Raw genomic sequence first — 12,169 nt, 5'->3', positions numbered from 1 at the left:
TTATGGTATACCGTTTGATTTTATTGGTTTGATTTTTCCTGAAGCAGTTTACATAGCAAAGCATTTAGCCGGTTTTGTAATTAATAGACTGTGATAGATCAATACTTCTTGGCTTTTTTTGTTTGTTGAGAAAACCAAACAAAAAGGTGCATTTTTTCTTTTTCAGTTCAAGATGAGACAGTGCGGACATATTCTGTAATTAAAAAAAAAAAAACAGCTTCAACGTTCAGTAAACAGTTTTTGTTTTTTTACAAAATCTAGCTAAGGATTAGACACATAATGCATAAATAAAAAAGCATTACGTTGATCTGAAACCATTTCAGTTTCCAGTCATACAATCAATCACATTACACATCATTTGGCTTACACACTACAGTCCAACTACACAGCGTAATGCTGTGAGCTGATATGACAATATTGTAATACTTGTTTTACTAGAGTAAAACAATCACAAGGCATACAAACATTCTCCCAATAAGACCCTTTGACAATACAAACATCACCTACCATAGCTTAAAAAAATAAATTAAAGCCCCTGAAAATATGAATATAAGCGGGGATGTTTAATGTCACTTAGCAGACAGAGACCTGCATAGTATGGAGGAAACAAAAAAGGTTCAAACTATAAATCTACAGGCTTGGTGGCAGACATCAGGCGTACTTGGTTCAGGGGGTTCCTGGGGGACCCTCTGTAATGGCTCATGTCCTTCTCCTCTACCTGCTCCAACAGAGGCTTCTGAGCTCCTGATTGGTCAGAGCTGTCCACGTTGGTCTTTGGCTGGAACTTGTTGGTCAAGTCGGCCAGAGCGCAGACCTTAGCTTTACGTGCCAGGGTGCTTGGCTTTTTGGGAGGGACGGGTGGTGGTTTTTTTATGTGACACACACTGTTTGGCAGTTTTCCCTCCCCCAGGTGAAGCTGGAGCTGAGGGTGAGGGGAGAGGCCGCTCTCGAGGCTCACTGCCTTCATCATCGGACCATTCTGGCTGATGCTGAGGTCTTCCTTTCTTACTGGTCTCCTGCTCTCCCCAAGGAGAGAGTTCATCCTGCGCACGGTCTGACGAACGGGGGTGCGCTTGAACTGGAGCGGTGATCTGACGTGTTTGGCCAAAGCACCTTTGGGGGAGAGAAGAGTGAGCTTGTTGAAGTGATGGATGTGGTCTGCCACCCGACGCTTTTCCGTCTCCAGGCTGCGTGGGGAGAGGGGTTGCTGTTTTTCGGCACCACTCTCTGAGGAAGATTGGTTTTGTACCGCACAGTGTTTAGTACCAATCTTAGGCGGGGTACTGAACTCGTCTCTGAATTCAAGGCCCAACCTGTACGGAGTGGACTGGCGTCCGGAGGGGGCCCACAGTTTGAAGTGGGCCGGACTCTGGATGTCCAGGGCATCAACCAACCGGCTGCAGTTCAGCTGCTCCTCCTCTGCATCACTTTCCCCCACCGTGGAGCTGTTGTGGCTACTGATGGGAGCAGCGCAGAAAGAACCTGCCTCAGCCTGTGCTGCTGGAGTACGGTACGCACCAGACTCAAAAAGGACACTGTCAATATGCAAAGGTGATAAGGCAGCGATTTCAAGCTGGCCAAAGGTAATGTTTTGGTCATAAGCCAGGAGGCTAACAGCTGGGAAGCTGGAGGCACACGTGTCCACAGGAAGGACTTTGGTTGTGGGAGTCTGTGGTTGGGGAAGGATGCCATCAAATGTTTTTGATGCATCTGTCTCCTCAGAGTTGCAGGGATCCTGGAGGTCACTTCTGGACTCTGTGAAGGCCTTCTTTATTTTCATCAGGGTTGGAGCAGTTTGGCTTTGGGCTTCAGTGATAGAGAACTCGCTCTCGAGGCTCTCAGCGCTTGGAGCACAACACAGCTTCTTAGGAAAGCTGGACACTGCTGGGGGCTTCAATACGACGATGGCCGGCTCAGAGTTGTAGTTGTTCTTTAGGCAGATGTTCATGGGGGTGTCGGTGAAGGATCCTCCACGGAAAGTCTGCGCTCCTCCTGGAGTCTCCCCGCTCCATGAGGTCTGGTGGACACTTGAGTCACATTGGGGGGTCAGCAGGTTGTCTTCAGACTTACTGATGTACTTGGTGCCTGTGAAACAAAGTGGGATAACCTAAATACTACAGAACATTACACTAGAATAACAGTATTCTTATTAGATTTTTGCACACGGTACTCACCTTTTGATGCGGCTTTTCTAGGCAGAACAGCTGGACTGAACTCTGTCTCTTCAGTGAAACGAAAGCTGGTAGTGCTCTCCTGCATGGCAAGTCGCCAGCCAATGGACTCGGATACCTTCAACACCACCATGAATGAGAAATGAAAGAAACAGGGAGGAGGGAGATTTAGTATGTGATTTTGTTAAAAGGACACCACAGATGTTTCCCAGAATGCACCATTAATGAGTTAATTCAATGGTTGTAGTGGTTAGTTCTTCAGAGGATGATAAAAGTCACTCAGAAGAAACAATAAGTTGGTCATCAACTTTTTATTAAGTCAAGAATTCACATGTGACTGCATGCATTAGAGAAGCTATGCATTGTAAACAGCTGACCCAATGTATCCCGTAACAGGTTACAATAGATTCTCATTTGTGCTATATAGTGTTTAATAACATTCTTTCACCTGAGTGCTTAACATTGTAAATCACAGGACATATCCTATGGCTTTGTACCACACAAGCATGAACATTAGTTATTTTACATTACAGATATAAGACATTTCTTTTTACATTTTTAAAGCGTTAGTTTAAAAGGTGTTACTTACTGAGAGTAAACTTAGATTGTTACACAATTTTTAAAAAGTGCTAACGTGCAACACTTTACCCATTTAAAAACACCCCGATGTGCAAATGTTACTTGATTTTAATACAGTTAATTGGGGCTATATGCCTGAATGCATTTGATTATTATACATTTTTGCCATCTAACTTTTAGCAATACGAGTGGAATGGGAAGTCTGTCGTGGAACCACACTTACAGCCTCCTTGCTGCTCTTTCCCAGGCTGAAACGCAGCCGCAGAGATTTGCGGGGAGCTTCTTTTTTGCTGACTTTAGGAGAGAAGCAGCCAGCTCTTCCGGATTCAACTCTGAAAACGATACATAGAATAGTCAGCATACGATAGACTTAAAGAGGGCTGTAGATCTGAGGTTAAGGGTTTACAAACCAACTCTGCATATTACAACCCAGTGGGAAACACCTCGCTGTGTGGCAGTGCAGTTTGTGGCATTAATTTGTCTTACATTTTGTTCATTTAATGTAATGCGAAGTAATTTGGAATGTTACTAGGTACATTTACTCAAGTAAGTACTACTCGGACATACTTTACTCGAGTATTTTCATTTTCTGTTACTTTATACTTTAACTCTGTTACATTTCAGAAGTAAAGAATACACTTTTAATTATATAATCCTTGCTTTAACTACTTTTACCTGATTATACTTGGTACTTCTTTGCAAGTAGAAATTGCAATAACTATCACATTACTAGTTATAGTTTGGTAAAGAACCCAGCAGTTCCATCTTCCCTGAGAAACACAACATAATTGAGCTTTAACAGGTAACTAGTCTGTACCTGTTGACAGCATGTCTGTTGCTGAGTCGTCGGCTCTTCCTCCTCACAGAGATAGCGGACATCCTTCTAGACTTCCCTGCTGACGACAGGGGATTGTGGGGAGAGTCCAAGACCCCAGAAGCACTGTAAGCTAGAATAATAAAAAAAAGGAAATATAAATGTTAAACCCCACGGTGCACAGATAGCATAATTGTTGGTGACCATGAGATCAAACAATCATCAATACCTGATCCAGGAGTGGAAGTGGCACTGAACAGAGTGTTGGAGAGTAGGTCTATCCCCAGAGTCTTTTTCACAGATCTATGTTTCTTGTTTGAGAATCCAAAAGATTGACCGGATTCCAGAGGAAGCTTTCGCTTTGAGCTTGGTGTTGCAATCACAGGAGTGGCAGAAGAAAAGACTGGCAAAAATCACAGAAGTAGAATTAATACCTTCAAATGTAAATAATTTGTTGGTTTTATTTAAGATTTCATGTTTTCCTAATTATTTAAGAACATTCCCAGATGATTGTGAGCCAAGGCACTTGAATAGGAATAGGAAGTTGTTGACTGAAACACATGGAACCATGCAAATAGCCAAAGAAAAACAAAAGCCATTTAGAAAAAAAGCATAATTGACATGACTTATCATTCAACATCAAGGCAAATCATTTGCAGAAAGCATTTTTGGTTTGTGTGCATTGCGGATAGATTACTCCAGTAGCATCATGCTTAATGAAAGACAACCTTTTTTAATTCGACCCGAGTACCTACCAAGACTGTCTGACAGGGAGGCATTTGTGGGTGTTCTATTAGTTTTTATCTTATTCAGAGCACCATTGACCATATCTGAAATACGAGACAAACCGAATCATATAAACAGTATTTACAGACTCTAAAAGAATCTGCTTCAAAATGACAATACGTTTACAGTTACTGGGCTCCTTTTTTACTTGTAGGGCATTTAAAAATGTTCCATGTGAAATGTATCGGGCCGATCCAATTTTTGATTTCATTCTTTGAGCACTGCAGCTATCACTATATATTTTTTTAAACGTATGGTAAAGTCTTACCTCCGAAGCTGCGCCTAAGTTTCTTCTTCATCCCCGAGTTTAAGTCCAGCTCTTCAAGTCCATCATGAGAAGGTGACAGGACCCCCGCCTCACAGCCCATCATGGCTGGTACTTTCTCAAGCAAAAACTGTGGTAACACTCCTGTGGACACAGCCAAGTATTTACTGTTAAAACATTACAGTGTTGACTGACATAAAGGCGAGCTGAAGGTAACATGCTTCAGGTCGTACCAAAGTTGTGGGCGTTCTCTATGAAGCAGTGCACTATGGCTGCCTGGAGCTTGAGGCGTTTCTCTGTGTGAGCGTTCATTTTCTCGGTACCGTCTCCTGAGTGAAGGATGTTGGGAGCCAGAATTACAGACAAGTTACTGCTGTCCATCTTATTCTCTGCACTCCTGTGATAAAGCAAATAAAAATGGAAAAACAACAGTAAGGTATATATGAAGACAAGGGTAAGAAGGAGGATTAAACATAATTTAATGGTGAATGGGTGCAAATAATCCAGACGGAAAACATTTTTTAAATGCAACTTGTAAAAATACTTCTGGCACCTCATAGACACATTGTAGAGGAAGTCCAAAAAGTGACGCAGAATGCTTAGGTTTTTCTCGGGTAGTACACAAGACAGCAGCATGGTAGCAGAGGTCCTATCCTCCTTGGCGGGGAGCTGCTGGGCCTTGAGAAATGCCTCCTGCAGCTCTGTGGGGAGCACAGGCTCCGGCAGCTCCCTGAAGAACTGCTTTACCAGACCGGCTATGTCACAGGGGAGTGCAGTGGACAGACACTCCTCGCCCGCATCCAGTTTAGCCTGGACGGACAAAACACATCTGTTCAAGGGTCAAGGTTCCTGAGTGAATGCAAGATCAATTCAGTCATCACTCACCCTGAGTGCTTTCAGGCGGATGACAGAGCCGACTTTCTGAACAGGCCCTCTGTGTCCACGTGCGCCAGCAGCCTCATACATGCGTCAACCAGAAAGCTAAAAAGACAGTGAAATAATTCAAAATTTAGAAGATGTGACAAGATATAACTTGCTACCTGTAGGCTCAAGTTAATGTAAGAATGCACCAAAAAAATCCACTTGCCTTGGCACGCTCCCACATTCCATATTATAGTACGGTAATGTCTCCAGGGAGACCCCGAAAACTTTTGTCTGCGAATAAAGAAAAAAACATTGAATAAAAGGATGTTAACTGCTCAATGTTTTATTAGCAGCATCAAATCCCTCATGTACTTTTTTACAATCTTTTTTTAACATAATGAGCAAAATACTGCATGGTGCTGTGACAAGACAGGGATTTCACTGCCACAAAAACGTTATTCTTAATTGAATGATGATAACTAATTAATTATGATGAGAGGTTTTGTTTAAACCTAAATAAGTGTTCAGAGTAGAAGTATTACACATCAGTTCCTGATTTCTTAATAGTCGTAATGTGTGGCAATTCTTTCCTATTACTACATTTCTAGAGCAAACCTGTAAATGTTGAAGGTCAGTATTCATCTGAATAGTCCCTTTCATCCAACCTTATGACTCAGAGCCAATTACAAGTAAAGAAAACAAAAAACAAGCAGAGCTTTCAGAGATATTTTGCCGTTAGATGCAATAAGGAAGGGTGTCCCATACGTTAGTTTCTTTTGACAAAATAACCCAAAATCCATGTGCCATAAAGATTTATGGGAAAACATCACCCTTTTGTGTATTGTTAGACTTGGCTTTCTCTGACTGGTAAAGAACTTTATGGTGTGAATAATGCCAAACAAAGCCTGTGCACTGACTGACATGAGTGACAACGGCCTGCGAACAAATGGGTCCCATCAGTGGGGGCACGCTTTCAGTAATATGCTAATTAGATTCAATTGCCAAAACAATAGCATGTCCAAGGCCGATACTGTGGTGTATTGGTGGTCTCAACTAACAGAATGTCAAGTCGAAGGTTTCACTGCAAATGTAACGCAAGTACATTGAAAATAGCTTTTATTTAAACTTACCGAGTTGGTGGCTGCAGTCTTACAGCTGACTGCTTTGTTTTTGTTCCAGTTTTTTGTCTTTATCCCATACGCTGCGCGGAGATGTTGCACAGCCACTAGGCGCATCATGTTTTTCTCCATGACTTTCATTTTACACTCCTTTCTTATACTCAAAACGAACTTCGAAACAATTCGTTGACTCCCTTCTGACAGAACCAAACTGACATCCGCAGTTGTTTTGCTTCTGTCCTGTTCCGAGTCTCTCTAACTTTATCACTTTCTGTAAACCTCTCTCGCTAAGTCATCCTCACCTGGCTCGTAATGCTCACACGACGCTTAATCTTTAAAACAGTCCACCTGTAACAGCTACAAGGTTTCCAGACCCAAAATGAGGTCAACTTAACTAACCTGACATGACCATGTAATGGCCAGGTTCGTGCTACTGTTGCAATGCAGTTAGCTAGCTAATGTTAGCCAGCTAGCAAGGCACATTAGCTTATTGCCAAGCTTCGAACAAAAAAAAACCGAAATATCTCCTTGGGGTCACACAACTTAGAAATTGTGTTTACTTCCTCTTAAACGAACTGTATTATTTACATCGATTTAATTTCGTTAGCTAGCTAACTGCATTGTGCTATGATTCGCTCGTCATAGCGGTTACTGGCAGGCTGTCTGTTTCCTCAGAGTTTTCAAACAGCAGCGCTTCCTACGCTTCACGCTGTGATTGGCTGGTAATCGTTTCGAATAACATTGTTCTGGGCGTTCGTTTTAGTAGTCAGGGTAGCCTCGGCGGGCGGGACAGTTTCCATTAGGCCAAATCAATCTTCAAGTGGACGCCTTTTGGCAACCGGTTGACTGTAACAAAACTAGTCGCACCTTTAAATGGTTTATGCACAAAAGTGAGATTGTACTACACGTCTACTAAGATCATAGTTCATATATTTTAACAGACAAATGTCCATATCTGATTAAATTCTAACCAGTAGTTGAGCATTATTTGTACATTCAAGGTATAATGATTGTTTGCATATACATATTACGGTCGTAAAAGCCTGTGTACAGCATTTGGTAGTACATTTTTTCACACAATTAAGAATGCTTGATGGAGTAACATTAAACAGAATGAGAAGATTAAAGTACTGTACGTAAACTGTGATGTAAAACCTAATAACAGACTGTGTATTGCACAAAACCACACTGGTGAGCTTTTCACTGCCCATATTGTTAATGGCCGTATCAACCCAATCCTTCAACTGTTATATAAAGTAAAGTATTTAAAACAAATAAGTAACCAGGGTTAAAAAGGAATGCATGCCAATGTCAGTACTTGTTAAGATGCTGAAGTAAAAATGAATGTTCATTTTTGTCTTCAACCACTAGGAGGAAGCATCAACATCCATGTTTTAGCAAACTCTGATTATTGAGTTGTTGGCATACAGTATGTGAGGCATGTATTGTAATAATATCATGCAGTTAATGTAGAAATATCACAGTTTAGTTTTTTGCATTGCTGTAAGAAAGCACAGTACAGTATAAACTCTCACAAGGGCTTATCTTTATTACATTAGAACAACAACATATATATACAAGAGACAAAAACGTACAAATAATGGATGGTAGGAGGTTGGATGTGTGTTTAGAAGCATTTCCTGTGGACAATGGAGGGGCCTGCCTCATCGTACTCCTGCTTGCTGATCCACATCTGCTGGAAGGTGGACAGGGAAGCCAGGATGGAGCCACCGATCCAGACAGAGTACTTCCTCTCAGGGGGGGCAATGATCTAGGTAAGGAATAAACATAATTTGAGTGTTATTGCATGTTAAAAAACTTCATTGATGAAATCAATGACTTAAAAACCTTTGCAGTTCTCTCACCTTAATCTTCATGGTGCTTGGGGCCAGAGCTGTAATCTCCTTCTGCATACGGTCAGCAATACCAGGGTACATGGTGGTACCACCGGACAGCACATTGTTGGCGTACAGGTCCTTACGGATGTCAATGTCACACTTCATGATGCTGTTGTAGGCAGTCTCATGAATACCAGCAGACTCCATACCTGGTAGAAGACAAAAAATAAAAGATGAGTTTCTCTGAAACAAATACTGCATTGCTTAGAATATACACAAAAACAAATGCAAAGGAGTACTCACCAATGAAAGAAGGCTGGAAGAGGGTCTCTGGGCAACGGAAACGCTCGTTACCAATGGTGATGACCTGACCGTCGGGCAGCTCATAGCTCTTCTCCAGGGAGGAGGAAGAGGCAGCGGTGGCCATCTCATTCTCAAAGTCAAGAGCCACGTAGCACAGCTTCTCCTTGATGTCACGCACAATCTCACGCTCAGCTAAGAAGCAGAAAATTCACGTATTTAGAAACAACACTTGTACACCTCTCATCAAATAATCAACCATAATGATATATACCTACCAGTTGTGACAAAGGAGTAGCCACGCTCTGTCAGGATCTTCATCAGGTAGTCAGTCAGGTCGCGACCAGCCAGATCCAGACGCATGATGGCATGGGGCAGGGCATAACCCTCATAGATGGGGACATTGTGGGTCACACCATCACCAGAGTCCAGCACAATACCTTTAGCAGCAAGAGAAGGACCATGGTTAGTCAGCTATGCATGCCTGTAAACGTCTGCCCCCTAAAGCATGTCTCACATCATAAACTACACAATGCTGCTGACATCTGATGGCACACACCCTGCTGGAGAGGGATTAACACCTGGGACAGGATTCTATCCAGATGACAGACACCTTCAGAGCGTAAATGCTCAACAGTTTCTCCCCTGCAGCACAAATTCCTCTTATTTTATCTCAATGCGTAACTGGGTAAATTGGGTACATATTAAAAAAGCAATGTACTGACCGGTGGTACGACCGGAGGCGTACAGGGACAGGACAGCCTGGATGGCCACATACATGGCGGGAACGTTGAAGGTCTCAAACATGATCTGCAAGAAAAAGCAAGCAGAATATGAAAGGTTAATCTAAATCTGAGAACCAACATGTGGTAATGTAGCGCAGAATATTGACTGTAAAGTACCTGGGTCATCTTCTCTCTGTTGGCTTTGGGGTTCAGGGGGGCCTCAGTGAGCAGGGTGGGGTGCTCCTCAGGGGCCACACGCAGCTCATTGTAGAAGGTGTGGTGCCAGATCTGAAGGAGGAAGAACAGCTGATGTCAGCACTGATACAACTCTCAGCTGAATAAACAACAACAAAAACAAAGGTCCTCTATAAATAAGCAGCTTTTATGACGGCCAGGATGAGGAGGTTCAGCTGCCATGAATGTTGTAAATGAGTCTCACTGTCATCACACACCTTCTCCATATCATCCCAGTTGGTAATGATGCCATGCTCGATGGGGTACTTGAGGGTCAGGATACCCCTCTTGCTCTGGGCTTCATCACCTACGTAGCTGTCCTTCTGACCCATACCCACCATCACACCCTAAGGAAAGAAGCAAGAGAGGAATGTAAGATGTAGGAGAGTACTCTCACTCAAACTTTAGAGATTGTTCAGAGTTTTTTTATAGCTTACCTGGTGGCGGGGCCTTCCAACGATGGAAGGGAAGACAGCACGGGGAGCGTCATCTCCGGCAAATCCAGCCTTGACCAAGCCAGAACCGTTGTCGCACACAAGGGCGGTAGTTTCTTCGTCGTCACACATGATTAGGCTTTATTAGGGTGGTCTAAAATATGAGTAGAAACACAAGGAGGCTTAGGGTGGCTGTTGGGAACAGCTGTCTAAACTGGCCATCAAAGAAAACATAGCACATGGAGGTTTAGGATGGGTGTAAGCGACAGCTGTCTATACTTCCCTCCATTAGAATACATAGCACCAAGGCCTGTTATAATTGAACAATCATAAACACTTTATCACTGAATTGGCTGATGATGTGATGAAGTGTCTAGACCACAGACACATTTTATTAATATATGTATTAGCTGTGATCCAGGGCGCCTTTGAAGACCTGCCAATGCTCTCAGAACTAATCAAAAGTTATTATCACTTCAACACAACCCAACTCAATGGGAGCTATATATAGAAAGCTAATTAGACGTGCCTTTGTATGTTATTTTGGTCTCAGCCTTGTCATTCAACTACTGATAACATATCACCACAGCCGTGATTGTTCCTGGGATATCTCAGAGCTGCTGAGGTAGCACCAAAAAGGGGCATAACAGAGAGACCTGGAGTTATTTTAAGCTCTGAAGCAGCCACACTGTGGTTAACAGGGTCAAACAAGTGACACATGGATCTCCTGCTCTTTCAGGTTCTAGAGTCGGGCCGGCCCCCATCTGTCTGCACACCGTGACACTTTGGTTTTACTACATGGCTCCATGCCCCAGCTGCCTATTAATTTCATTCATTGAAGCATGGATGGATTTGGCCAGCTTCCCCCAAGCTTTTGTGTACCAATCCAAGTTATAATTAGTTTGAGATACTACTGTTTATGTAGTTATGTCAAACACAGAAATGTTCCAGAGCATGGAAAACCACAACATGTTATTACATTAATTTCAACAAACCATAGAAGTCAACCTTGAATAACATGTAACTCCATTTCTACACGTCAGGTACAACATGTGAAACCTTTATTAAGATGAAGTGGCATCATCTATTTATTCATTCAGTTAGGGCTGATCAGCTCAAAGCACAACAATTAGGAATTAATCTAAAAAGGACAAATAACCTAAGAGAATCAGAAGAAACTTATAAAATGTACTCACCAAGGTGCACTGGTAGACGGATGCTTCCACTGGGACAAAGGCTGAGGGTGAGAAGAGCCCCTTAAATAAGACCAGGACTGGGTCGAGGGACAAGAGGCGGGGCTGGGGGTTCACACAAGTCCAAATAAGAGCTGGCAGCAAAAATCAACAAGCCCAAGGAAAGTATGTTTTACATACATGGATGGGACATTTGTGCAGTGATTTCATTGACTAATGAAATGTTTATAAAGTATGAAAGGTTTGGTTAAATTGATATATTAATTGTATTGGATACAAGGAATAACATTAATGATAATGAATGATTAATGCAATTGTTTTCTAAAAGGAACATAAAGAATAAACTATTTCTAGGATGAGAAGTGTATTTCATGAGCTTATAAATGCAATGTTATGCCTTAAAGCAATGCACATTTGTGTTGCAGTATTCTTTCTTTATAGCCCTGGAAACTTAAGTCATCATGTAGCACAAGGGACTAACAATTAGAGTTTTAAAACATTGTGTTTTATGTTACTCTGGTGCATAATGTCTCACTCTGCACATATTTTATAACTCTGAAGAGGGATTATTATACTCAGGCACACTATGATGACCCAGTCAGGACAGCATCACTGGTGCCTTGTTAAGGAGATGAAAACATTACATGTCTCTGAACCATGCTGCTGGTATGTGTGCTCACTGAGCTTCCTCGTCTTGTAGAACAGCTGATCTTAACAGCCAGGCTCTGTGTGGGATCTCACCGTCTGAGTGGCCTGTCGCTGTCAGTGCTCCGAGCTGATTGGCCCAGCTGTCTCCTTTTAGGGTTAGGGTGAGCAACAGAGTCATTAATGTGCAGCCACCAAGGTTT

The 12,169-nt window shown here is 42.4% G+C and overlaps 2 protein-coding genes across 2 annotated transcripts; both read right to left on the bottom strand.

Annotated features, from left to right (window-relative positions):
* Window positions 1-7,276, bottom strand: arhgap11a (Rho GTPase activating protein 11A). The gene is given in 13 exon segments (XM_063909643.1): window positions 1-2,085; window positions 2,175-2,289; window positions 2,974-3,082; window positions 3,568-3,697; window positions 3,794-3,967; window positions 4,320-4,394; window positions 4,619-4,759; window positions 4,849-5,012; window positions 5,169-5,425; window positions 5,501-5,532; window positions 5,535-5,596; window positions 5,703-5,770; window positions 6,610-7,276. Coding segments are annotated over 13 exon segments (2,919 nt in total). The 5' UTR covers window positions 6,739-7,276; the 3' UTR covers window positions 1-622.
* Window positions 7,277-8,123: 847 nt separating this feature from the next.
* On the bottom strand, window positions 8,124-11,427 carry LOC134881854 (actin, alpha cardiac muscle-like). Its single transcript, XM_063909440.1, has 9 exons — window positions 11,325-11,427; window positions 10,132-10,282; window positions 9,913-10,041; window positions 9,638-9,748; window positions 9,461-9,545; window positions 9,014-9,175; window positions 8,739-8,930; window positions 8,463-8,644; window positions 8,124-8,368 (listed from the first exon to the last, which is right to left on the bottom strand). Exons 2-9 carry the CDS (start codon window positions 10,258-10,260, stop codon window positions 8,225-8,227), a joined length of 1,134 nt encoding a protein of 377 aa, XP_063765510.1. The 5' UTR covers window positions 10,261-10,282; window positions 11,325-11,427; the 3' UTR covers window positions 8,124-8,224.
* Between the last annotated feature and the right edge of the window lie 742 nt (window positions 11,428-12,169).

Source organism: Eleginops maclovinus, chromosome 19 (assembly GCF_036324505.1).
Source record: "Eleginops maclovinus isolate JMC-PN-2008 ecotype Puerto Natales chromosome 19, JC_Emac_rtc_rv5, whole genome shotgun sequence".
Taxonomy (NCBI): domain Eukaryota; kingdom Metazoa; phylum Chordata; class Actinopteri; order Perciformes; family Eleginopidae; genus Eleginops; species Eleginops maclovinus.
Note: the sequence above shows the minus strand (reverse complement) of the source record. Positions and strands in the feature narration are given on the sequence as shown.

Coding starts and splice junctions, on each gene's coding strand:
- LOC134881854 (XM_063909440.1), bottom strand. CDS start 10,260: ATGTGTGACGACGAAGAAACTACCGCCCTTGTGTGCGACAACGGTTCT. Junction 9,546..9,637: donor ACAGAGAGAAGATGACCCAG/GTACTTTACAGT, acceptor TTTTTCTTGCAG/ATCATGTTTGAGACCTTCAA. Junction 9,176..9,460: donor CGCCTCCGGTCGTACCACCG/GTCAGTACATTG, acceptor TTGCTGCTAAAG/GTATTGTGCTGGACTCTGGT.